The sequence below is a fragment of the Panicum hallii genome, chromosome 8 (genome assembly GCF_002211085.1).
Source record: "Panicum hallii strain FIL2 chromosome 8, PHallii_v3.1, whole genome shotgun sequence".
NCBI classification, from domain to species: domain Eukaryota; kingdom Viridiplantae; phylum Streptophyta; class Magnoliopsida; order Poales; family Poaceae; genus Panicum; species Panicum hallii.
This window is the reverse complement of record NC_038049.1, coordinates 8,675,003-8,699,202: the sequence shown is the minus strand read 5'-3', so window position 1 is coordinate 8,699,202 and position 24,200 is coordinate 8,675,003. Positions and strand designations below refer to the sequence as shown.

The following is a 24,200-nucleotide window of genomic DNA, read 5'->3' as shown; positions in this document are numbered from 1 at the left end:
CGTTTCCACTCGTCAGCCTGAACACGGCAGCGGATACTTTCCCCTGCTTCCTCCGGCCCCCGTCTCCTTCGTTTGGCTGCATTCATGGTCTCCCTGCTCCCTCGCGCGCCCTACCTCGCCTCCCTCCCCAAGTCCGCCTCCTCCTCGCTGCGGCCGTCCCCGCCCGCCATGTCGTCGTCCTCCTCTGCCGCCCGTGCGGAGGCGGTGGCCCGGCCGAGGAAGCTGCCGGTGCTGCTGTTCGATGTCATGGACACCCTCGTCAGGGACCCGTTCTACCACCACATCCCCGCCTTCTTCAAGTTCCGAATACGCGCCCCCCCCTTCCCGGGCCCCAATCCTCGTTTAATTAGTTTGGGATGTGTATATGTGGAGGTGGTGTTCGGGTGTTCGACGAAATGATTGTTAGGTTGCAGATTGTAAGGTGTTGAAGTTAAAGTGATTACTTCTGTATATAGGAATCCGAGTTAGGTTCTGTTGTGCTGGATGTTTTTCTTAATGACCCGTTAGTGAAGTTTAGCTGTGATAGCTGAATGGCTTCATTAGGTGTAAGATTGCAGAATTTAGGAGTGATGCTTGGGAGGGATTAGTACGATATTCTCAGAAGAAATAGCTTAGTTAAAATGTGATCAAGTGTTCCCAACTATTTATTTAATTTTTGCTTGTGCCTCCTTGTGCTTTATTGCTCTGATAAACTGCGGTTGAGTCACTAGCCGCCCATTGGCTTGCATGTCTTTGTGCTGGTGTTTATTATCACATTCTCAGACTTCCCTTTTTGCAGAATGTCCATGAAGGAACTACTAGAAAGCAAACATCCAACGGCATGGTCAGAATTCGAGAAGGGACTGATTGATGAGGTACACATTCTAGAAGCTTGACTTATTGCTCAGGCACGTGATGTGTAGTATTTGTATTGATGGTACATTTGCTAGTGGTTTATGCTTGATGTACAGTAGATATTACATTGTGTGGTTTAAATTTGTCATGCATGTGGTCGATTCTTCTTTCTTTGTACATAGGCACTAAACGTTGGACTCTGCTCAAATGTCTTCTATTTTAACAATTGCTGTTCTTACTCCTTACATATGGTCACATTTACAGATTTGAATGGCTCTCATTATGATAAGGAAAGACTATGCATATTAGGGAACCCAATTGAAATGACTTTTGTTTCTGCATGAGACAAATTTGCTTTTGGAATCAAACTTATTAAAGAAGGATATATTATATGTTTTTGCTTTTTTATGGCCAGCAGAATCGATTGTTCAAGCTACCACATTATTCAGATTCCAAACAGAAGTAGCATTTTTTTTTCAGGGAGCTGTGATATTAGTTGGTTCTGTTAGAGAGAAATAAACAATTTTTCATTGAAGTAGTGAAACTTCTTAGCCTGTTTTCTTCTAGTCACCTTCTTTAGTACACCTGCAGAGTCACAATAGTTGAAAAGATAATGGAAACACTGGAATATCTTATAGTTTTCATACTTCTTTGCTCAATGTGTAGCTGAAATTGTGACCAAAGGATATGCAAAAAGGTTGCACATAATCTATATTTTATGGAAAAAGTCTATATAACCCCCGAACTTATCAATGGTGGATCACATCACCCCCTGAACAACAAAACCGGATTTCTAACCCCCTCACCTTTGCAAAACCATATAAATAACACCCTAAAGTGGTTTTGCAAGGTGGTTTTGCTAGGTTGGCAGCCATGTAGGCGGTTTTCGCCACGGTGGACGCTGAGGTGGCCACCAATGTTTTGTCCTGGTGATCCTGACGAGTGGATCCCACCTACCAGTGACACTGGGTCTTCTTCTTCCTCCAAACGAAGCACCTGTCGCCGGCCGCTCCCTCCCTCCCGCGCCACCGGCTGTCACTCCTTCCCTCCCCGCGTCGCCGTCCATGCCGCTCCCTCCCTCCCATGCCGCGCCGCCGGCCCTCTGAGCCCCCACGTGCCTCGCCGCCTGGCACAAGGGGGTGAGCGCATCCCCCCCTCCCCCCCCCCCCCCCGCATGCCTCGCCGACAGGAGGCGGCCCCCGGCCCCAAGCTCCCATGGCCAACGGCAAATCGGTGACAGAGCGGGACGGAGGAGGTCCACAGCAACTCGGCGAAGCTCGTGGCGGCGAGGAATTGCTCTGGCGGCGAAGGCCAACGGTGCCAAATTTTGTGGTTTTGACCGGCGATTCCCTCGCCGACGGTGAAGTTCCAGCGAGGGGGAGAACCACCGGGACACTCAGAGAGACAAGCCACACCCAACCCCTAGCTACACACGTGAGGTGGTGACCGGAGCCAGCCGGCGGCGAGCGACGGCGCAGTCCGTAACAAGGGCCAAGAACGACCGTGGAAGTCGGTGAACGCGATGAAACAAAGGAAGCATGAGCTTTAGGGGATCACCGAGGTTCGATTTGAGCCGTCGTTCGGGGAAAATGGTGGCCGGAAGGTGTAGTTCGATGTTGAGGTCTATGGCAGCGCCTATGGCGGCTCGGGCATATGGGGAATCCGCGATTCCCGAGCCGGCCGGAGATGGGGCTGGTGTTGGAGCGGCTAGGGAGGAAGCTTGGAGTGTTAAGGAGCTGTTACCACGAGGAATTTGGAAATGGTGAAGGGAGGGGCTCGGATTTTGGCCGGTGGCGCAAGCAGTCCGAGCGGCCGAGCTTCGTCTGGAGGAAGAAGAAACAGGGGAAGGGAAAAGAGAGGAAGAGAGGGGACTTACAAGCGGGGCCCACACGTCAGCCGATCCACGTCATCATCTCTGTCCACCTCAGCGCATTAGTACAGCAACAACTATGTAAAACCACCTAGGGGGTTATTTAACCGGTTTCGCAAAGGTGAGGGGGTTAAATACCTGGTTTTGTAGTTGAGGGGGTTATGTAGCTGACCATAGATACGTCAGGGGGTTATATAGACTTTTCCATATTTTATTGACATGACGTGCTGTTGAAATTATACACCAATTTCTCCTCACCATAGAACACGGATATCACAGTTTTGTCACTATGTTTGATGCTTTCAGAATGAGCTGGCCAAAAAGTTCTTCAATGATGGCAGATGTTTTGATTTGGAAGGTGAGAAGGTCAAAGTAGAAGTAACACTGTGGGTACACATTGTTCCCCTTATAACCTGCTTCCAATAGTAAAATTATGAAATAACAATAACACATCTTGATTTTGTACTTGCCAACACCTGCTATGTATTAGATTTTCCTCAAATCATGGTTAATCGATCTTGTTTTTCTCTCACTTTAAATTAGTCCTTTTTAATTCCTTGCAGGTCTCAAAGAGTGCATGGTGAGAGCATACGAGTACATTGATGGTGTCGAAGATATTCTTTGTTGTTTGAAGAAAAATAACTATGAGATGCATGCTTTTACCAATTATCCAGTATGGTGAGTTTTATCTTATTTTGGCACATTTGTTCATGGTACATGATCCTGAGATGTGTTTTGTAGGTACCAGTTAATCGAGGATAAGTTAAAGCTCTCAAAGTATTTGTCCTGGACATTTTGCTCTTGTCGAACTGGTAATGCTCTGCTCTAATTTTTCACTTGAGTGAAATTAACTAGTGGTCTTTAAACTTACCCCACATTCTTATCTAGCTCCACAGACTCATAAACTGCATGTCTATGTCCCTAAACTTGTAATTGTACAACTAATGGTTCAAAACACCCGTGTGTGTATGGTCTCGTCTTTCTTTCCCTCTTTTAGGAGAATATCTTATGTGTTTGTACTGGGCAGGTTACAGGCCCTTGTCTGTATCACTTGGGGCTCTTTTCCCCACCTTTTCTTCTTAATATATAGATGCGCGGTCCTCCTGCGTGTTCAAGAACAAAAATGGTTCAAAACACCCTAACAATGCTTACTCGCTTATGTTCCATTAGTTTTAAGCATGTTCTTTCCATAGTGATACTAGAATCGGCATCCAACAGTTTCTGTTTCTACATCTCAATGCAAGTCCTAAAAATTGTTTAAGGTATGCCCAATTGCTTACCCTGAAAACTTTAGTAATGAAAGCGTAACAACTCAGATTTCTGTCGTATCCTCATGTAGAAGCACAATATCCAAGCTATACAAAATAAGTCCATAACCAAATATCACATAGTTTATCTTTGTTTATAGATAAAATATCTTTCTCCATATCCACATTGAAGAACCTTAAATGGCTAAATTCCCAATGAAGTGGTTCTCCAGAATCTTATGTAGGACTAAACTTGTTGTAGATGCAATAAGTTCATTCATGAGCCCTTATGATGGAGAATTCGAAGAGCACAATCAACTGTTTTCCACCTATTGTGGGAATTGATCCTTTCCACTCACATGATTGGATTCACACTCAACAATTTCAGCAAAAACTTAATGGATGATTGGGTTGTATGAACTAGCCTTTACGCCTTGAATATACATGCACTCATAAAGATTGGGCCTTTATGGCCAATATATGTATATGAGGTGCATGTTTCAGCCTTTGATGAAATTCCCTCCATGCCACTGAATAAAATTCCGATTCCTCATATGACACTATAAAATTTTGTCTCCCTTATTTGACACTGAGACTTAACTTTCATTCCTTTCTTGACACTTCAGTTAGATCCATTAGGAACTTCTATCAAATTCACTTTCAATATGTCAGATATTTGATATGTGGACCAAAATACCCCTGATATATGGCCTTTTCCTCCCAATCTGATTGGTTCTCATACGCATACATGATAGCTCAGAAAAAATTATTCGTTTTCAAGAATGCATGTTCGCGGTCAGTTCTGGAATGGGAGGATCATTAATCTCTTTTTTTCACTAAATAATTATCTAGCTCAATTTGTCGGATTGGCAAACACAATGTGCAGCTTTATATTGTCCTATGGATAATTCATGACAATTAATAATTTCATTGTTGCGTGTTCTATATATTTCACCATATATAACAAGAATTTCTGGACTAGATGTAGCTGCATGAAACTCACCATATATCACTAGATAAGATGAGGGGTAAAAATGTCTTTTAGGTGGGATGTACCAGCCAAACTAACAGAAGTGTCAAGAAAGGAACGAAAAATATATCCCGGTGTCAAATAAGGAACATAAGTGTCAAGAAAGGAATGAAAAATAAATCCCGATGTCAAATAAGGGACGCAAAATTTTCTAGTGCTATATAGGGAACCAGATTTTTATCTAATGTCATATAGGGAATTTTCTCTTTGAGGTGGACAAGTGAGTTATATTACCTTGAACGCACAAGCATGTCCTACTCATAACATACATATAGCTATATATATCAGTGTCCTGCAGTTATCCATTTCATGTCAATTTAATGATAGGAAATAGCTAACCATTATGTAGATTCGTCACTTCCAAGCCTATAATTTTCCTCACTGCAAAGCTGAAGTGGAAGCTTTGTTGATGTTCCTTTCAATGGCATCTTGCTGGTCAAGAGAAACAAACTCTCTTTGTACATCTGTATGTGCTTGTATCTGATTTGTTTGAACTGAATGTAGAAGTTTTAATTAAGTATATATCAGGAGGTGGAATGCAGATGGTTCATGCATAAACTAGTTCTTCACTTCTAGTGACTAGTGTTAACTACAGTTAAACAATGGGTCCATGGCTGCTTTATATAAATGCTTGACCATTATAATCTTGTGTCATGGCTGCTTTATATAAATGTATCAAATGAAAATGCTTCCTTTATTCACGCGGCATTACTATACCCATTCAGGAAAACGCAAGCCTTCACCTGAATTTTATCTTCAAGCTATAGATCATCTCAATGTTGATCCAGCAAGCTGCATTTTTATTGATGACAGGTTAGTATATGCTGATGTTCTTCTACCTTCTAGTAACAATTATCAGTGATGTGGATTCCTTAACATGTTTGCGTATTTATTACCGCAGAATGGTAAACATTGAAGCAGCTCTTAGTGTAGGAATGGTTGGGTTGCAGTTTAAAAATGCTGAGGCTCTGAGGAAAGACTTGTGTGCTCTGGGAGTTGAATTACCTCCTCTTGTTTGCGAAGGTGAAGCACAAGTACAATAATTCTGCATCCTTCCTTGTCTCACGCTTAACAAAAGCACAAGTTAAATGTACATATATATTAATATATAATCCGTTTGCTTCATGAGCTATGTCAACAAATTGATGCGCTCTGCTTGTCTGATTTATAATGTCACTGATATCCAATATCTTAACAGTACATTCTCTCAGCGATAAATAACCTTTCTGCCGCCAGTGATTAGAGGTGAAACAAACTCATCACAAAGTTATGGCATCAAACCTCAATTAATAAACATCAACTAACACTACAATTAAGTTAAAAACACATCAGGTTCTAGCTGACTTTATTATGAATGCTAGTTAGATGTCTATCTTGGCAGCCAAGCAAGAGACACTCGACCTTGACTTAGAAATGGGAATGTATTTCTAAACTTTATAAATTTGAAACGTATATAAGATTTGGAAATCAGGGCAGGGGCTGATTTTCAAGAAACATGGGCCTACAAGAATATACTCGAGTCCTGAATTATATGAAATGTGCATATTCCAGTTTTTCTTTTATATTTATGATTATTCAAATCCAGCTAAATGTATTGCTGTTATAAGCTAGGTTAAGCATAGTCTTGACTCTTAGCGATATTAATAAAGTGAAGATAGTTTGGAGGCTCAAAGACAGCTGTATAAATGTACTCAAGTTAGCTGGAAGATTTTTTATTAGCTCGAGATCTACCGTAGCTTGCTTTATACAAGTGACCCTTTTTTAATCATAGTGTGACCCAATTTTTTAAAGTCGATTCTGAATAGTTGACAATCTATTTATTTCCTTTGTTTCCTTAAGTGGGTTTTCAAAAACTTTACTTTCCATTCCATTGGAGTTGTTGCAGTGCTGATGACTACATTTAGTTTCTAGCTGATAATTTATATGTTCTACAGAGGTTTCTTTCCTTGGTAAACAATGTTCCATCAGTTTTGCACTTTTTGTATTTTTGTCACTAGGCTACAGGAGTTGGTACCATAACGCAAGCATTTCCAACATCATAGCAGTCTACACCCTTTAAGGTTATTTCAAAGTTGTAAACTTAAAATTCTCCAAAACTTACCTAGTTCATAGTCGTGTTGATAAGTAGTAGCATCGGGATTGCTTCCTTGGTGTTTTTTTTCCTTGGTATCTGAGGATTGCTGCTTGAGGGAAAATGGCCTCACAAGGGGTAGGTGTATGCTGTGGCCTCGTAAGAAACTGTATGCTCTTTTGAAATGGGTACAAGAACTTGTGGAGGTTAGTGGGAGAGTCGTTTCTAGAGTCTTATCTCTCCCATAAAAAAAACAGTGTCTTACCTCTGTTTTTCAGTTACGAGTTTGTAGATACCCTCATCCTTCACAGTTGTGATTCCCCTGATTTTCCGGAAGCACTTGTTCACCCTCCTCCCTCTGCACCCTTTTTCCATTCTGCTTACATGGGTTACCTGTATTAGGACCTCAGGTTTAGAGTGTGTTTACTCAACTAGTTTGTTCCTAGTTTCCTACCCATATATGTGTCATGTGTCCACGAAACGTGACAGGTCGATAAAATTGTCGGTAACATTTTGTTAAGTGTAGACATGTTGGTGTTGCTCACTTTTACATGGTTTGCCGCATTAATTCAAATTTGATCTGTCTCAAATTGGTAATCATTTAATGCCAATCATTTAATAGCTTGCATGATAATCTGTCGTCGATCTTGAACCACTGTTAAGGAAGGACCCATTCAATACATGATGTTGAAGGTGGTGATATATTATGGGAAAAAACATGTACGCATCACAATTCACCTTGTGCAGATGTATCTTTTCCATTGCTCCTTCCTCTCCATCAACTTTTACAGGTAATTCAACTGATGCGCCACTTGCGTAGCTTTTTTTGTTTTATGCTGGGTGTTTACTCTTGTGTTGCTGTCGTTTTACTCTTTATGGTGGTTGGAATGATGCATCTGCCTATTCTCATAATCAGATGATAATAGTTGGGAGTCCTAGGTAGCTATCTAACGGTGCATGAGTAGCCAGGTCGATCTTGTGAGCGATATTGGTCGATGAAAGCAACCGCACTCACAACGATGGCTTTGACAGATATGTATGTAAAGGAACTTCGAAAGTTGTCAGGAGTTGAAAGAAATCGGCAAAGAAACGTCAGGAACAAATTTCTAAAAATAAAAGTGGTGAAAGAAACTTGTCGTGTCAGTTTTGGACCTAGATGACACATCTTATAATAAGTTTATGCACGTAAATATGCATTTTCAAAGTTTATAGACCTAGATAACACTAGATGATAAGTATAAGTTTGAGAACCATGAATGCATTTTACTTGTTCTCTGCACTTGCATTTTTACACTTGGTGATGTGCATGTTCTTGGGGTTGTTGGTGGCGAACACGACGATAAGCAAGCGCGAATTACCAAGACGACAAATTCATGAGCCGCCGCGCTTAGCTTGATCATCAGTGAGCGAGACTGGAGTGCTGCATGCGCTGCAAATAAACACAACACAGCGAGACGCGACGGTGGAGCCTGCAGCATCGAAGCGTGTCGCAACGAATGTTGGGGGCGGGTCGTTGGCGCCGGCGAAATGCTCTGTCCTGCTGCTTGCTTCTCCCTCTTTTTCCCCCTAGTGGAATCCAAATGAAAAAAAAAAGGTTCTGAAGAAACTATGTAGAAAAAACTAATATGAAAGATTCTTTTGGAAACAATAGTTCGAAGACGTTTCCTTTCCGTCAGGTTGTTCCCGAAAACTTATTTCCAAGTTCTGCAGACAGAAGTTGTCGTGAAAAAACTCACACGCGACAGTCTCTTTTCACAAACAAAATATATAAAGTTATTAGAAAATATTAATAACTTATTTCCCTAGGTATGCGCGATCGGTCCAGGTCGCAGCTGCCTGCTGCCCTGTGCGATCAGATATTCTGATTCGACTTGGTGACTGGAACTGATCCGGCGATCAGCAGTAGGCGCGGCAAGCAGGCACCAAACAAGGCACTCGAGCAGAAGGCGCAGGAATTTCTTTCCAAGCCCATCAGCCTCCTTCCCCGCGCCGCAACCGCAACCGCAACACGGCCCCTCCTCCTCCTCCTCATCATCATCATCCCGCCACCACTCGGGCGCGCGCACGCAGCAGGGGCATGGAGCGCGCGCAGCTCACCTCAGCCTTTGCGTCCCTTGTACTCCCCTCCACCGCGCGCCCTCCCTTTTCCATTCCAGCCTCCCCTCCGCCGCTTTGCCCGTGTCTCCCTCCTCGCGCGTGCAACTCCCTGCGCGCGCAACCACCAATCCCATTCGTAACCCCGCCACCCCCCCCCCCCCCCCACCCACCCCTTTGCTGCCGCCAGTTTGGCCACCCACCAACCCCCGTCAGTCTCTGACCAGGGCCTGTGGGGCCCACCTGCCATGGGCCGCGGCCCGCGAGGAGAAGGAAACAGAGACCATCATGCACACTTGCACAGTGATGCTAGCCGAACGCATGCGCCGATCCACGCACGGAACAGCGGGCAAAGCGATCTGTTCAGTCCTAGCTTGCTTACCTAATCGACGCCCAGTCACTCCACATGATTGTCAATGCCACGCCAACCCTTAAATACCAAGCTTCTCCCCCAAATCCCACTCCCTCACTACTTACACCATAGTGACACGTACGATTATCATTGCACCACACACACTCGAGCCAGGGCCGAGCACAGAAGCAATCGCCGAGGCGAACGCGAGCGAGGGCACTAAGCTATAGACAGATGAGGTGTCCGCTGCACTCGCTGGGGATCCTGCTCCTCCCGCTGCTTCTCGCGCTCCGGCCGCCGGCAGCGGACGCGCTGTCGCCGGACGGGCTGGCGCTGCTGGCCTTCAAGTCGGCGGTGACGGACGACCCGTCCTCCGCGCTCTCCTCCTGGTCCGACGCCGACGCCGACCCCTGCGGCTGGGTGGGCGTCACCTGCGCCAACACCTCCTCGGGCGGCCCGCGCGTCGTCGGGCTGGCCGTCGCGGGGAAGAACCTCTCCGGCCACGTGGCCGCCGAGCTCGGCTCCCTCCCGCTCCTCCGCCGGCTCAATCTCCACGGGAACCGCCTCACGGGCGCCGTCCCGCCCGCGATCGCCAACGCCACCTCCCTCCGCTCCCTCTTCCTCTACGACAACCGCCTCGCGGGCCCGCTGCCCGCCGCCGCGCTGTGCGCGCTCCCCAGGCTGCAGAACCTCGACCTGTCCCGGAACGCGCTCGGCGGCGCGCTGCCGGCGGAGCTCGCCCGGTGCGGCCAGCTGGAGCGGCTGCTGCTCGCCGAGAACGCGCTGTCGGGCGCGATGCCGGCGGGGGTGTGGCGCGGGATGCCGCGGCTGCAGATGCTGGACCTGTCGTCCAACAACCTCTCCGGCGCCGTCCCGCCGGAGCTCGGCGGGCTCCCCGCGCTCGCCGGCACGCTGAACCTCTCACGCAACCACCTCTCCGGCGGGGTGCCGCCCGAGCTGGGACGGCTGCCGGCCACCGTCACGCTCGACCTCCGCTTCAACAACCTCTCCGGCGAGATCCCGCAGTCGGGGTCCCTCGCCAGCCAGGGCCCCACCGCGTTCCTCAACAACCCGGCGCTCTGCGGCTTCCCTCTGCAGGTCCCCTGCCGCGCCGCGGCCCCGTCGTCGTCGTCCCCGCCGCCCCTGCCGTCCTCCGCCGCGTCCAGCGGCGGGGCCGGGGGAGGCCCCCGGCAGCCGGTCAGGACCAGCCTCATCGTGCTCATCTCGGTCGCCGACGCGGCGGGCGTCGCGCTCATCGGCGTCGTCGCGGTCTACGTGTACTGGAAGGTCCGCGACCGGCGCCGGGCCGCCGGCAACGACGCCAAGGACAAGGGAGATGACGAGGAGGAAGGGCGTGGCCTGTTCCCGTGCCCGTGCCCGTGCATGCGCGCCGACGCGTGCGCGGACTCCTCCTCTGAGTCCTCCTCCGACGACGGCGGCGGCAAGTGCAACGGCGGTGGAGGGGGAGCAGGGGAGGCCGGCGGGGAGCTGGTGGCGATCGACAAGGGGTTCAAGATGGAGCTAGACGAGCTGCTCCGCTCCTCGGCGTACGTGCTGGGGAAGGGCGGGAAGGGGATCGTGTATAAGGTGGTGGTGGGCAACGGGACGACGCCCGTGGCCGTGCGCCGGCTGGGCGGCGGCGCCGCGGCGCCCGAGCGGTACCGGGAGTTCGCGGCGGAGGCCGCCGCCGTCGGGCGGGTGCGCCACCCCAACGTCGTGCGCCTGCGCGCCTACTACTGGTCTGCCGACGAGAAGCTCGTCGTCACCGACTTCGTCAACAACGGCAACCTCGCCACGGCGCTGCGCGGTGAGTGCCCATCCCATCCCATCCCCTGCCTTCGCCTTCGCGGGTACTCTGCATTGAAGCACCCTCTGTTCTCCTTGTGCTCATCGTGTCGGTGGGCCCACATGTCGGTGAAACGGATGGGTGCCCCACGTCCACTTGGGATCTACCCTTGATACTACACGTAGCTCGTGGCAGACGTGAACAAATGGAAGCGTGGCTGTATATGTTCTCTTGGATTGTGGCTTCTCCGTTGCGAGCGATGGAGACAAATCCATGGCCATGGACGGGAGAGGACGTGGTCACCTCCGGTTAGGAACCGAACGATTTCACTAGAAGCTAGCTAACGAAGGACACCCAACTTCCAATGGTGTCAACAAATTGGACGAACATGTGAGTGCCATCACATTGGTCCCGCATCCTACCTTAGCCACCTTGGGATTCTTTTTTTACGGTAAAGCCAAGAGAAAACTAGATCCACGGCTTAATCCACTAAACGATGCCAGTGCCAGAACCAACCAAGGTCGTTAAAATCGTAGATTTTCAATCGAATCGGTAACCTTTAAGCAAGACCTGAATCATAAGATCCTGAACACGTGAATTGTTTCGTATGAGTAGAATCATAGAACCAAGTCTCTTAACCAAATATCGGAAATACGTAGAATGGGAGCATAAAACCAAAACAAGATCGACATTGCAACACGTGAAGTGTCCGGTAATTCTATCACCCTCGGCGCGGAGAACGTAGGATTTGAGCCATAAAACCTCCATAGGACCTTTTTGTTCCTATACAATATCCGTCCAAAATAAGGGATGCACGTCCTCTGACTGACCTAGAAACAGGGGAAGCCACCAAATAAAAGGGAGCTGCACTCGGTCTCTTTGGCCAGAAATCATGCAGCAGATGTAGCCTGGTCCATCATCTTGCAGTGTTGCAGGCCTGGCCTGTAGACGTAGAGCCTCTTGGAAAAGTAACAGTTGATTGGGGTCCTCCAACTTAGCTTTGGTGGAAGTTCCAAGCCAGAGTAGATGTTACGGCCATTTATCTTTAGGATGAATGAAACTGTATTTGACTGCTTAGAAATATGCCGCACACGCTGAGGATCCATTGTTTGAGAAACGAGAGCTCGATTAGAAAAAAAAAAAACGAGAGACGTGGCGAAGCTGCCAAATATCGCGTTGGTGCCAAGCAAATCGGGAACGGAATGTGAGACGAGACCGTCCACCTACCACGCTACCAGCAGCAGAGATGATCGGTGTGATCCCCGCCGAGACGAGGCCTTGGATTCACCCGGCTGGTACCAGCCGCGAGACCGCTGAAAGCTTCCAAACCGGCCCAGCCGGGAGCGGGCGTGCAGCGGACCACGGCGAGCCCGCTCTCCCTTCCCCTTCCCCTGCAAATGTTTGGGCGCTGTCGCCTCCAGCGCGCTGCATGCCGGATGGATGGTCCACTCCCTGGCCACTACTGCTCGGTCCTCTCTGCCCTGGCCGGCGGTCAGTCCCTGTCGCCTTCCTGTTCCTGTTGGTTCGTCGAACGGATTTGGAAGCCGTGGAGAATGCCGGAATGACCATCTAGAAAGCTGCGGTTAGCTGCAGTGGACAGGCGTTGGGAGGAACAAAACACCCAGAATTTAGGGCTCCAGGCCCAAACGAAACAGGGGTTAAAAGGTGGTCTTGTCCGCCCGGCCCGACGTACTGGCTGACCCAAGAACAGGGGAAGCCGAAAGGCAGCTGTGTGCCTGTGTCTGTGCCCAGTCCTTTTGGTCTCGCTACCGTGTAGGTTGTAGGGCCACGGCCTGGCAGCAATCATCCTGCAGGGCAGGGTCTGGAGGCTCAAAAAAGTGGTGACGGGAGCAGGCAAAAGGTGCCCGCAAGGAAACCAAGTGCCTGAGTGGTGAACAATGCCACTTGTTCTTCATTTGTTGGATTATGAGCAGATCAAATCACGTACCCTAAGCCAAGAAATTAAGGAATGCCGCTTCTTTTCCTACGGTGCTAAGCCGGTAACACTCAATACGTGTCGGCCTTTTGACAAAAAGACGTGCATGTCCCTAAAGGCTAAAGCCTAGGTACGTTAGACCCTCCAGCTGTACTTGCTTGTAAAAAGTGATCATGCATGTCCGTGCAGTAGAAGCTTTACCTATGCCTGTAAAAAACACGGCAGTCCTAGCGTAGCCGCCCAGACCCAGAGCAATGATCTGCGCGGCAGGGGGCGCTTCCTGCCTTTCCGGGCAGACAGACAGGGCAGCCTCTGCATCGAGGAACAACAGCTTTCTGCCCGGCACGGCATGTGGTACAATACAGCACGGCAGATTCCCTACTGATCAACTGACCGTACATGGTTTTACTGGGATCCTTCTTCTACCTTCAGGGGTCCAAGGGATTGCCACACTGCATGACAACAAGCTCAAGATGCATTGCTGCATGCTATACTGTTGCTGTAGGTAGCGAGTGAATGAGGCCATGGCCGGCTTCGTATTCATGGCCGTAGTCATGGAGTACCTACTCCTGCTTCCACCCCAATCATCTCCAGCGACCTAGCTCTGCCTCAGACCGATCCATTTCAGTAGTTGTTGTGTTCATCAGTGCGAGCATGTGACCCGGGTTTTGGGGAAGAAAAGGGTTTCCACACCCAAGGCTATAACTGTGTCGAGCCATACGGTCACTGGCCTCTGTGTGCAGGGCAGGCACATTTTTCCATTGCTTTATTTCACAATGCCCCTACCAAGTTTCCAAGTCTGATGCGTCGAAACGGTTGTGTACTCGCCGGAACACGGGGAAATCCCAGTGCTTATTCTGCTTGGGCCGGCAAGGGGCGGCTGAGATGATGTTGGTGCTCATCGTACTTGGGCCATCAGAGAGCGAGAGATGTGCTTGTTTCGTTACCTTATTTGTATTGAAGAAACAAAGTCTGAACTATAAATTTTGTTCTCATCACTTAACTCCTTATTAAGCATGCCAAGAGCTAGGAAAGTCGATGCTTATAGAAACCAGAACCAGAAAAAAGGACTAAAAAAATTTGAACATTTTAGATGGGAGTCACTCCTTTCGTACTTCGTGCTATTATCCTTTGCAGTTCGGTTGAGGGATTATCATGCAATCAATGGTATTATACAATTTTTATTTGGGTTCTAAGGCACTTAAATACTTCTCATTTGGATATTAAGTTACACAAATGTTGTCTTTAATTTCTTTTAGGCAAAATAGCCAAATTCATCCCTGAACAATCGTGCTTGGCTCAATTTCATCCGTCAACTACGAAAAACGTCCAATTCAATCTCTGAACTGATCGGTCCGATTTCATCCATTCGCTGGCGTGGCACGCCACGTTGTCTCATCTCGTCACCTGCCCGATCAGCTTAGGATGTAAAATAGCCTTTTTGCCTTTCATAGAGCAGCTCACCCCGAGCAGCTTCCGTCAATTAGCCCCCGTCCTCTATCCACTTCCAGTGTGGGAGCGGGGTCGGTGGCCGAGCCGGAGCCGCCGCAGCTGTTTGCGTGCCACTACTGCCTGCGCCAGTTCTACAGCTCGTAGGCGCTCGGTGGGCACCAGAACGCGCACAAGCGCGAGCGCACGCTGGCCAGGCACCGCGCCGACGCGGACTAGCTCGTGCTCGCCCACCACGCGCACGCGCCGTTCGCCGTCCACGGCGCCTTCATGCAGCTGCAGGCTGCAAGAGCGCCGACGCTGGAGTGGATGCGCGCGCCGAGCGGCGGTTGACTGGCGGGTACGTTGACAGCCCAGGGGCCGGACAGGAGAGCTGCCTAAGATTGATTTGACACTGAAGCTGTGAGCCTGCCTGCCTGCCCTGATGGTGCTAGTATATGCATATAGAATTTTTCTTGCTGGTTCTGCCATTTCATCTTCTTTTCACCGTCGCTTTTGTACATAACTTGGAATATGAAACGTTTTGATCAGTGTAACTTGGCCTATTTCTTGGTGTGCCAATTTGCGATTCACTGCAGGGATAGCTAGACATCCGTTGAGGAAGTTCTAAGAGGAAGTGTAGCAAATCGATGCTTCGATTTTTCTTATTTTATCTCGGAAGAAACTATACAAGCTTGTCAGCATGGTTCTCTATATTTTCTCTTGATTCATACCTCCAGCAGCTCGCTCGCCGCCCCCACGCTGGAGGTGGACGGAGGATGGGAATGGGCTAATTGAAAGCTGCTTGGGGTGAGCTGCTCTATGGAGGGTAAAAAGGGTATTTTTACATCATAAACTGATTGGGTAGTTGACGAGATGAGTCAACGTGGCGTGCCACGTCGACGAATGAATGAAATCGGGCCAATTTGGATAGTTTAGGGATTGAACTGGATGTTTTCGTAGATGAGGAATGAAATTGAGCCAAGCACGACGTGACAGTTCACGGATGAATTTGGCTATTTTCCCTTCTTTTTATGGAATTTGAAGGAAAATAACATGGTCATGGACTCGTTATCATCAAGTGTCACCTAATGTTTTTTTAATTATCAGAATGATCTATTTTATCCCATATACACTTCACTAATCACTACTGTAATTTTTTACATCAACAGTAAAGACTGAAAACAGAAAAAACTCAAATCAGCTAACCAGCGTCACGCTTGGTCGTCTGTGCAGGCCGGTCCGGGCAGCCGAGCCTGTCGTGGTCGCTGCGGCTGCGGATCGCCAAGGGCGCGGCGCGCGGGCTGGCGCACCTCCACGAGTGCAGCCCGCGCCGGTTCGTCCACGGCGAGGTCAAGCCCTCCAACATCCTCCTCGACGCCGACTACAACGCGCTCCTCGCCGACTTCGGCCTGGCGCGCCTCCTCACCATCGCCGGCTGCACCGACGTCTACTCCATCGCGGGCTCCGGCGGCATCATGGGCGGCGCGCTACCCTATGCCAGGCCCGCCGCCCTGGCGGACAGGTCCGGCGCGTACCGCGCCCCCGAGGCCCGCGCGCCGGCGGGGGCCGGCGCGCGGCCGCCGAGCCAGAAGGCCGACGTGTACTCGTTCGGCGTCGTGCTGCTCGAGCTGCTCACCGGGAAGGCGCCCGAGCATGGCTCGCCGTCCTCGTCGGCGTCCTTCCTGCCGGAGCAGCAGCAGGAGGCGCCGGAGCTCGTGAGGTGGGTGCGGCGGGGGTTCGAGGACGCGCGGCCGCTGTCGGAGCTGGCCGACGACGCCGTGCTGCGGGACGCCGGCGCACGGAAGGAGGTGATCGCGGCGTTCCACGTCGCGCTCGGGTGCGTCGAGGTGGACCCGGAGCGCCGGCCGCGGATGAAGGCCGTGTCCGACAGCCTCGACAAGATCGGGGCGTGACCTGTCCACTGCTGGGTCTAAATGGTTCTAGAGTAATTCTGTATTTTCCCCCGTAATTATACCTATCATTATTGCTCTTCCCTTTGTTTATTTTTTTCGTTTTCTCCCACTGGATGCAATGATTGTAGAGATATACTGCACGGGAGCGGATTTGCCTTGATGTCCTCAGTCTTGTGCAGTTGCATTTCTTAGTTGGCTACATGAGTTGTGAGCTTGTTGGTCATGCCCATGGTTCCACAGACAAGTCCAACTCACCCTACTGAACTTACCATTAAACTCGAATACCTGAAATCATTTACCAAATTATGGCATTTATAGCCATTTGCCGCGCAAATCAAGCGGAGAAGGGGGAGGTGAATGATGAGGGAGAGGGGTAGATCTCAGGTGTGGGTCCGAGGCATGCAGGAGTGAGTTCGATTTGAGCTCCCTGTCGCCGGGAATGGCAAGGGAGCACAAGGGGAGAGCAAAGATGGTGATGGGTGGGGCCAATGAGGCTATGAGAGTAGGAGGCGGAGAGAGTTGTGCTTTCAGCATCGTGTGCGACAGATGGTCCACTAACGAGGCAGAGAAGGTGGGATGTGCCGCAGATGGGTTGGGCTCTAGTCCAACTTGAAAGATTTTGGGCCAGTGGAAGAAAACGAAAGAGAGAAAAAAAGAGAAAGGATTTTGGGCCAAGATTTGGACTTGAGCCGACGTAGAATTCGTAATTCATTTACACTGCGTTTTAGAGTTGGCATATGGTAGCTCCAAACATTGGTTGTTTGGATAATCCGGAATTCGGAATTGGAAATCAACCCCAATACCAACGGTATTCATCGCACTCTCACCCCCTCCGTTTTGCAGTGAATTGGCCGTTCTCGAAAAAGAAGCAACCCACCACTCCGCGCGAGCACTACCACAATCACCATCAATCTTCACAACGGCTACCCCACCGGGCCCTCCTCCTCCCCTCTCTACTGTCTCCGACCACCCTCCGTGCTACTCCTCTCCCTCTCCTGTATCTCAATGTAGTAGGGCGGACTCTTGATTCAGTGCGGTGGAGGTTGATTCGGCATCGAGGAATCTCAATCCAGCGGCGGCGGAGCTCAATTCAGTGCCGACAAATCCAAATCCGTCAGCGGCAGGGCTCGATTATGTGACGACAAGCCTCAATCCGGTGATGGTTTGGGCCACCACCGACTTCTTTCTCAACTCCGGCTGCGGCTCCATGGAGCCGTTGTGAAGCACAAGGCGTGCCTCATGGCGAAGGAGCATGTCCAACGCCTAGGGATCGACTTTGAAGAAGTCTTTGCTCCTGCGGTGCGCCTAGAGTCCGTCCGCTTGTAGCTGGTTATCGCGGCGAGCAAAGGATGGGAAGTCCACCACATGGACGTCAAGAACGCGTTCCTGAACAAGAATTTGCAGGAGTAGGTGTATGTCTCGCAACCTGCGGGGTCCATCATCGATGGTGCTGAGCACAAGGTGTTGCGGCTAGGGGTGGTAACAAAGGGCCTCAAAATTTAGCATAGATAATTTAAGGGCCGGGCTTTTATCTTATACAATTTTGAGTTAAAAGTATATAAAGATCAAGTTGGATTGTGAAGAAACTACTAGAGTCATGATTCGTTACCACCCCTAGTTCCGGCTCAGCAAAGCTCTCTACGGCCTTCGTCAAGCGCTCAGGGCCTGGAATGCCAAGCTCGACGACAGCCTCCTAGCGCTTGGTTTCCAGAAGAGTACGGCGGAACACAGGGTGTACATGCGCGGAATAGGGGAGGCAGGCTCATTGTTGGCGTTTACATGGACGATCTGATCATCACAGGGCGCAAAGGCATGGACAAGTTCAAGATTGAGATGATGAGGCTGTTTAGGATGAGTGATCTTGGATTGCTATCCTATTACCTCGGTCTTGAGGTGCGTCAGTCGAGCAGGGGTGTCAGTATCGGGCAAGCAGCATACGCCGCGAAGCTGGTGGAGCGCGGTGGCATGGCAGGCTGCAACGCCTGTGCCGTACCCATGGAGCCTCAACTGAAGCTGAGCAAGATGAGCGGAAGCCCCCTGGCGGATGTGACGGAGTACCAGAGCATTGTTGGTGGACTCAGGTATCTTGTGAACACTCGTCCAGATATTGCATACGCAGTGGGTTTTGTGAGTCGGTTTCTGGAGCAGCCGCGGGAGGATCATGGAGCGGCTGTGAAGCATGTCCTCCGACCTCTGGTACGTAGCTGGCACCCTGGATCATGGTGTTGCCTACAGGAAAGAGGAGAAGGAGGAGCATCGGCTGATCGCCTTCAGTGACAGTGATCATGCCGGTGGCATTGATACCGTAGGAGCACTAGTGGCGTGCTGTTCAACTTGGGACTCAGCCCGATCACCTGGCAGTCAAGCAAGCAGAAGGTGGTGGCACTCTCATCATGCGGGCCCAAGTACATTGCAGCAGCAGCTGGTGCATGTCAAGTTGTCTGGTTGGCTCGGCTCCTGAAGGATCTCATCGGTTAAGAGCCTGGAGCACCAGTCCTGAAGGTGGACAACAAGTCCGCCATCAATCTCAATAAGAACCCCGTTCACCATGATAGAAGCAAGCACATAGATACTAAATATCACTACATCAGAGAATGTGTGGACGGTGGGAGGATCATCCTCGAGCAGATTCAACGGTGGATCAGCTCGCGGACATTCTGACGAAGTCATTTGGTTGCATGAAGTTACAGGAACTGTGTGATCGGATCGGCATCGTCAACGTCAAGCTTCAGCATTATGATTAGAAGAATGTTGTTTGGAATCCTGTGCTTGTGTCGGTCTTAACTTTGTTTCAATAATAACAATACAGGAAAATAGTGTAATTTCATCGGCCAGAAACCGATGAAAATAGCCCGAAAGCCGTCGAAAATAGCTATTTTCGTCGGTCGGCCGATGAAATTAGGCCGACGGAATAAAGTAGACGAAAATAGCTTTATTTTTGTCGGCAACCGACGAAAATAAAGCTATTTTTGTCGGCCAGCACGGCCGACGAAAATATGTTCGTCGGCCTATTTTCGTCAGCCACCTGGCCGATGAAAATACTGGTCACGCTATAGTATTTTCGTCGGCCATCTGGCCGACAAAAATAATGGGATCCTATTTAAAAAAATAGCAGTGTCGGTACATACGGACAGGGGTACCTCCTGCTAGGGTGTCCAGACCCTTAGCGTCTCGCTGTCGCCTCACAGGAGGGCGCGATGGTGTCAGGCTCCGGCGTGTGCGCCAAGCGCATCGTGGTGGACGCGCGCCACCACATGCTCGACCGCCTATCCTCCATCATCGCCAAGGAGCTGCTCAACGGCCAGAAAGCCATTGTAGCCCACTACGAGGAGATCGGCATCTCCGCGGCTTAGCCCGCCAGAAAGTCATCTGACAGACTGTCCACCCTAGTGGACACAGGGTTTTCCAAGCCTACACCCTTGTCCTCTGGGAGGCGGGGCGTACGGTCCGGATCTGGCAGCTGGGACCGTGGTCTCCGGACCTTCCCCCTTAGCTCATATAGGTCCGGCGCCCCCCATGTGCCCATGAGGGCAAGGCACTTGGGGATGGCCGCCTCCACAGGCCCGGACCCCCCAGGGGGTCCGGCGCCGCCACATGTGGGAGCCAGCCCCCTATGGGCTTGTCTCTTCAGGTGGCCTCGGGGGCCCGGACCCGCCTACTTCCTCCGGGAAGGGGTCCGGCGCCGCCACGTGCCACCAAGGTGGCGACTTCTGGGTCGGCCCTGCCACGTGCCCGTGGTAGAAGGCCCTCAGCGGGACACCAGCCCAACAACCGTATTAAATACGGGTAGATGGGCTGCGCGCACCCAAGTCAAAGCATGGTCTGCCCAACTGACACCACGGTAAGCCCGTCTGTTACCAAGACGGCGCGTCACTATGCTCTACGCGCGGGCAGACGGCGTGTAGTCCCATCACGGCGCCGCGCGCGTAAGTAATGATGGCCTGCTGCAGGTGAGCTGAGGCGTGCGCTGTAACAGTGCGCGCGGAGGCGACGGTGCGGCAGGGTCAGCGCAGCTTCTACGTCTGTCAGAGAGTCCTGACCCAACAGTGGCAGCACGGCTTCCACTGTTGGGTAACACTGACAGCAGTCACTGTGCAGACAAGGCTGCATACGGCCATATCCTGGTTGTAGATACGCACATCAACTTCTCGATCGAGAGGACTACAGAGAGGAGCTGGAGATGAAGATCTCCATATCTCTCATAGAACAGGCTCCTGTTAGCCGGACCCACCTGTCAGGGCCCCGCATAGTGTAAGCATGTGACGCCCTGAAATTTCGCCAAATTAAATCGCGCGCTAGAATGCTTCGTTTAAAGGTCATTCGTCGCCAAAACCCTAGCCCTAATCCTTTCTGACCGACGCGAGCCTGACCGCCGCACCGCTTACACGCTAGAGTAATTCGTAGAAATGGTTCGACGACAAAATCCTAAAACCTAACCAGATCGCTGCCCCGTTCCGCTTCGCTCGATGGCCTGTCGCTCACGCGCGACCGCCCGCCGCGATTAGCGCCGGCGCGACTCCTTTTCTTTTCCCCTCTCCTCGCGCGAATCCCGCGCGCGTGGCCGACCGGCCGCGGTCGCCGCCGCGACCGGCGCCGACGCACCCTCTCTCTCCCTCTCCTTCTTCTTTCCTTTCTCTCTCCCATTTCTTTTTCTTTCTTCTCCTTTCTTTTCCTTCCTTTCTCTCTTTTCCTTTCTTTCCTCTTTCCTTCCTTCTCTCTTCTTTCTTTCCCTCCCCCTTCCCTCTTCCCTCCTCCTTCCCTGCCGCGCCCGAGCGCAGGCTGGTCGCGCGTCTGCTCTGCCGGGCCGCGCCGCGACGCACGCGCACGCGCAACGCGTGGCCGTGCGCCGCGCCGCGCCGTCCGTCGCCACGACCTCGCCCTGGCCTGCGCCGTGCCGCGCCGCGCGCGCACACGCGCACGGACGCCACGCCGCCCCGCACGCGCACGCGGCCGCGCCGCCCGTCGTTCGCCGCGCCGCCCGCCGCTGTTGCACCCCGCCTCGCCGCCCGCGCCGCTCCTGTGCCGGCACAGCGCCACGTACGAAGCTCGGCGCCCTCCCCGCCATGCCGCTTCGCGACGGCCGCAAACGGCCGCACGCCATTAATGGCGCCCACCGAACCCCCACACGCCGCCGGCCTCCCCACCGCTTTCCTCGGCCTATAAATAGGCCCTCGCGCAGCCCCTCGCTCCCCCACAACTCCCACCGCCGCCACCTGCCCCTCCCCGTGCCCCCATTGCCGCCCCCGCCGTGCCTCCGAGCCGCCGCCGCCCTCTCCCGTCGACCGGCCTCCACGCGCCGCCCCGACCCGAGGTGAGGCCGGGAATCAATCCCCCTCACCTCCCTCTCCCTTTTGCCCCCATTCCCGGCCACTGCCGCACTCCGGCCTGCCGGAATCGGCCGGCGCCCGAGCCTCCTCTCCCTCCCCTGTTTCCTGTTAACGGGAGGAGGAAGAAGGGGGGGCATTTTGCCCATAACCCCCTCCCTTTTTCCTGTATTCCCCAAAGAGAAAACCCCCTCCCTTAATTAAACTCTTTTGCTAAAGGAACCTTGCTCTTTTTAATATTTCAAACCAAGCCCCCCCTCACCACGTAGACCTAATTACACTTGACACCCGTTAGCATGCCCTGAATATTTCTAGTATTCGCAAATAAGCCCCCACCCTCCTTAGATAATTGTGAAAAGGCCCCTGGACCCCCGTTTAAGCCCTAAAACCCGCTTTAGCGCGTCATTTTATGTGCGAAACAACCTCCGATTGACCCGAAACTTTACCACGCCCTTTCTAGTATAGTTTTAGTCATGCCATTAAGAAACCACCCAAAGATATCATCCCTAACTCCGTAACTAAATTATTTCCGATTCAAGCTCAACGATAAAAGCTTTTAGTTCTTGCGCTTGATTGTGTGTCTGTTTGTTTGCGTCGTAGAACCCGGAGTGAACGAGGAAGGACCTGACTGCGATCAAGTGGACGAGGACCAGTTCCGCGACTCCGAGCCCGAGGGGCAGTGCTACGATCAGGACTTCTCGCAAGAGTTTGACGATGGCAAGTTCAATTCCGCCCTTTGATGCATGTTTTGTCCTAGTTTTTATAAACACAACCCAATGGCCTGTTTTATAAAATTGCATTGTTTTGCGTGCTGGAAACCTGGTAGGATAGCCACCCTTGTTTGAAATAACCATACTTTGACCGCCTGATTTATAAAGAAAATGCGTGTGTGTGGGAAGGGATGAAATGTGGTTTTGAAAAGTGAGTTAGACGGGATGGATGGCATTTCTGTGTGAATTGCCGTTGGTGTGCTCGTACCTGTGTGGTTGAGCGAGGAAGGGAGATATCCATCTTGTCACCCCTAAGGACCGAGTTGGTGTGACATCTCACCTAGCTTCCTGTCGTGCGAACCACTTGACCGTTGTATGGGCAACGGCTTAGCATAAAACCCACTAGTTAGTCTGATAGCCATCAGGAGAGCTGGGAGCGACGGGTGATCAAGGAGACGGGATAAGCTCTGTGTGACTTATGCCCCGGTTAAACCTCGGTGACAGGTCGAATGACCCCTTGATAGATCCCGTGGTGGCTAGTCAGGTCTAGCTAAGGTGGGTAAGGGCTTCGATGGGATCTGCACCGGCACCAAGGTGTTCGTGCTGTGGTACCCCGCCAGTGGGTAAAGTTGCACACCTCTGCAGAGTTAAAATCTATTCGAATAGCCGTGCCCACGGTATTGGGCAAGTTACGGTGTGGTCACATAACTAGTGTTTCTCTCTGGGAATGGTTGAGCTGGTGTGAGTGGTTTGGAAAGTGTCCGGCAGTTGTGCCGTGTGCTACGGCGGACGGGGAGTCCGGTAGCAGTTTAAAACTTGGATCCTGCGTGGATCAACCTTGTATGCTCTTTGGTACTTGAAAGCTTGTTTTGAAAATGTTCTAAACGAACCATTGCATGCAACCGAGATTTCCGCAAACAAACCCTAACCGTACCCTTGGATTACCCCTTTGCATTAATTTCTGTTATACTCCCTTCCGGGGGTGTGATTGGACTTGCTGAGTACGTTTGTACTCACCCCTTTCTTACTTTTACAGTGGAAGACCCAGACTACGTCCCCGAAGACAACGAGTAGGGTTTCGTCCTGCACCCAGTCTTGCCTGTGGTTGAGGCCACCGTTGGATTCCGCATGGCGCAAGACTCTGATGATCCTTTGTTCATAGCCAGTGTAGTTGTGTGGGTTCTGGTTGTAATCCTCGCGATAGTGGCGCTTCACTGCCCATTACCGCGTAGAGTAGTACGGTGATGTACCATCTGAGGTAATAAAAGTGTTATCAGCCTCCTGGGACTGATAAAGCAACACTTTTAAGTCTTCCCTGATGGGGGGACGCTTCAGGTGGTATCAGAGCCGTAGGCTGGCCGTAGTACGAGACCCTAGGAGCGAGACCTCTTTTCAGGCCCCAGAACTTGTCCCGATTTAGAAATTTTCTGCACAAACACTCACCACTGGTCTTTGCCTTGTTCCAGATGGCTGGCAATGGATGGGTTAGCGGAATCTGCCACGCAGAGCCCGGCCTTCCCAAGTTACTATTGCTCAGCCTGGAACGCGTTGAGTATGCCTACCGTGAGTACGTCGCCGGAGGCACCCTTCGGTGCGACATGA

General features: G+C 51.2%; 2 protein-coding genes across 4 annotated transcripts; both read left to right on the top strand.

The window, feature by feature from the left end:
- LOC112902453 (flavin mononucleotide hydrolase 1, chloroplatic) lies at positions 1-6,149 on the top strand. 3 transcript variants are annotated; one of them, XM_025971545.1, is made up of 7 exons: positions 1-299; positions 779-854; positions 3,011-3,062; positions 3,268-3,284; positions 3,453-3,516; positions 5,707-5,794; positions 5,883-6,149. In XM_025971545.1, the coding sequence occupies exons 1-7, from the start codon at positions 85-87 to the stop codon at positions 6,022-6,024; spliced, it is 654 nt and encodes a 217-aa protein (XP_025827330.1). In that variant the 5' UTR covers positions 1-84; the 3' UTR covers positions 6,025-6,149. The 3 variants fall into 3 exon arrangements, with proteins under 3 accessions (XP_025827330.1, XP_025827331.1, XP_025827329.1); XM_025971544.1 differs by having other exon boundaries at positions 5-299; positions 3,268-3,382; positions 3,446-3,516; XM_025971546.1 differs by lacking the exon at positions 3,011-3,062 and having other exon boundaries at positions 3,446-3,516.
- A 3,397-nt stretch (positions 6,150-9,546) lies between these two features.
- Positions 9,547-16,787, top strand: LOC112902852 (receptor protein kinase-like protein ZAR1). The gene is made up of 2 exons (XM_025972038.1): positions 9,547-11,305; positions 15,885-16,787. Exons 1-2 carry the CDS (start codon positions 9,733-9,735, stop codon positions 16,562-16,564), a joined length of 2,253 nt encoding a protein of 750 aa, XP_025827823.1. The 5' UTR covers positions 9,547-9,732; the 3' UTR covers positions 16,565-16,787.
- Positions 16,788-24,200: the final 7,413 nt, after the last annotated feature.

Coding starts and splice junctions, on each gene's coding strand:
- LOC112902453 (XM_025971544.1), top strand. CDS start 85: ATGGTCTCCCTGCTCCCTCGCGCGCCCTACCTCGCCTCCCTCCCCAAG. Junction 300..778: donor CACATCCCCGCCTTCTTCAA/GTTCCGAATACG, acceptor CCCTTTTTGCAG/AATGTCCATGAAGGAACTAC. Junction 5,795..5,882: donor TGCATTTTTATTGATGACAG/GTTAGTATATGC, acceptor TTATTACCGCAG/AATGGTAAACATTGAAGCAG.
- LOC112902852 (XM_025972038.1), top strand. CDS start 9,733: ATGAGGTGTCCGCTGCACTCGCTGGGGATCCTGCTCCTCCCGCTGCTT. Junction 11,306..15,884: donor CCTCGCCACGGCGCTGCGCG/GTGAGTGCCCAT, acceptor TCGTCTGTGCAG/GCCGGTCCGGGCAGCCGAGC.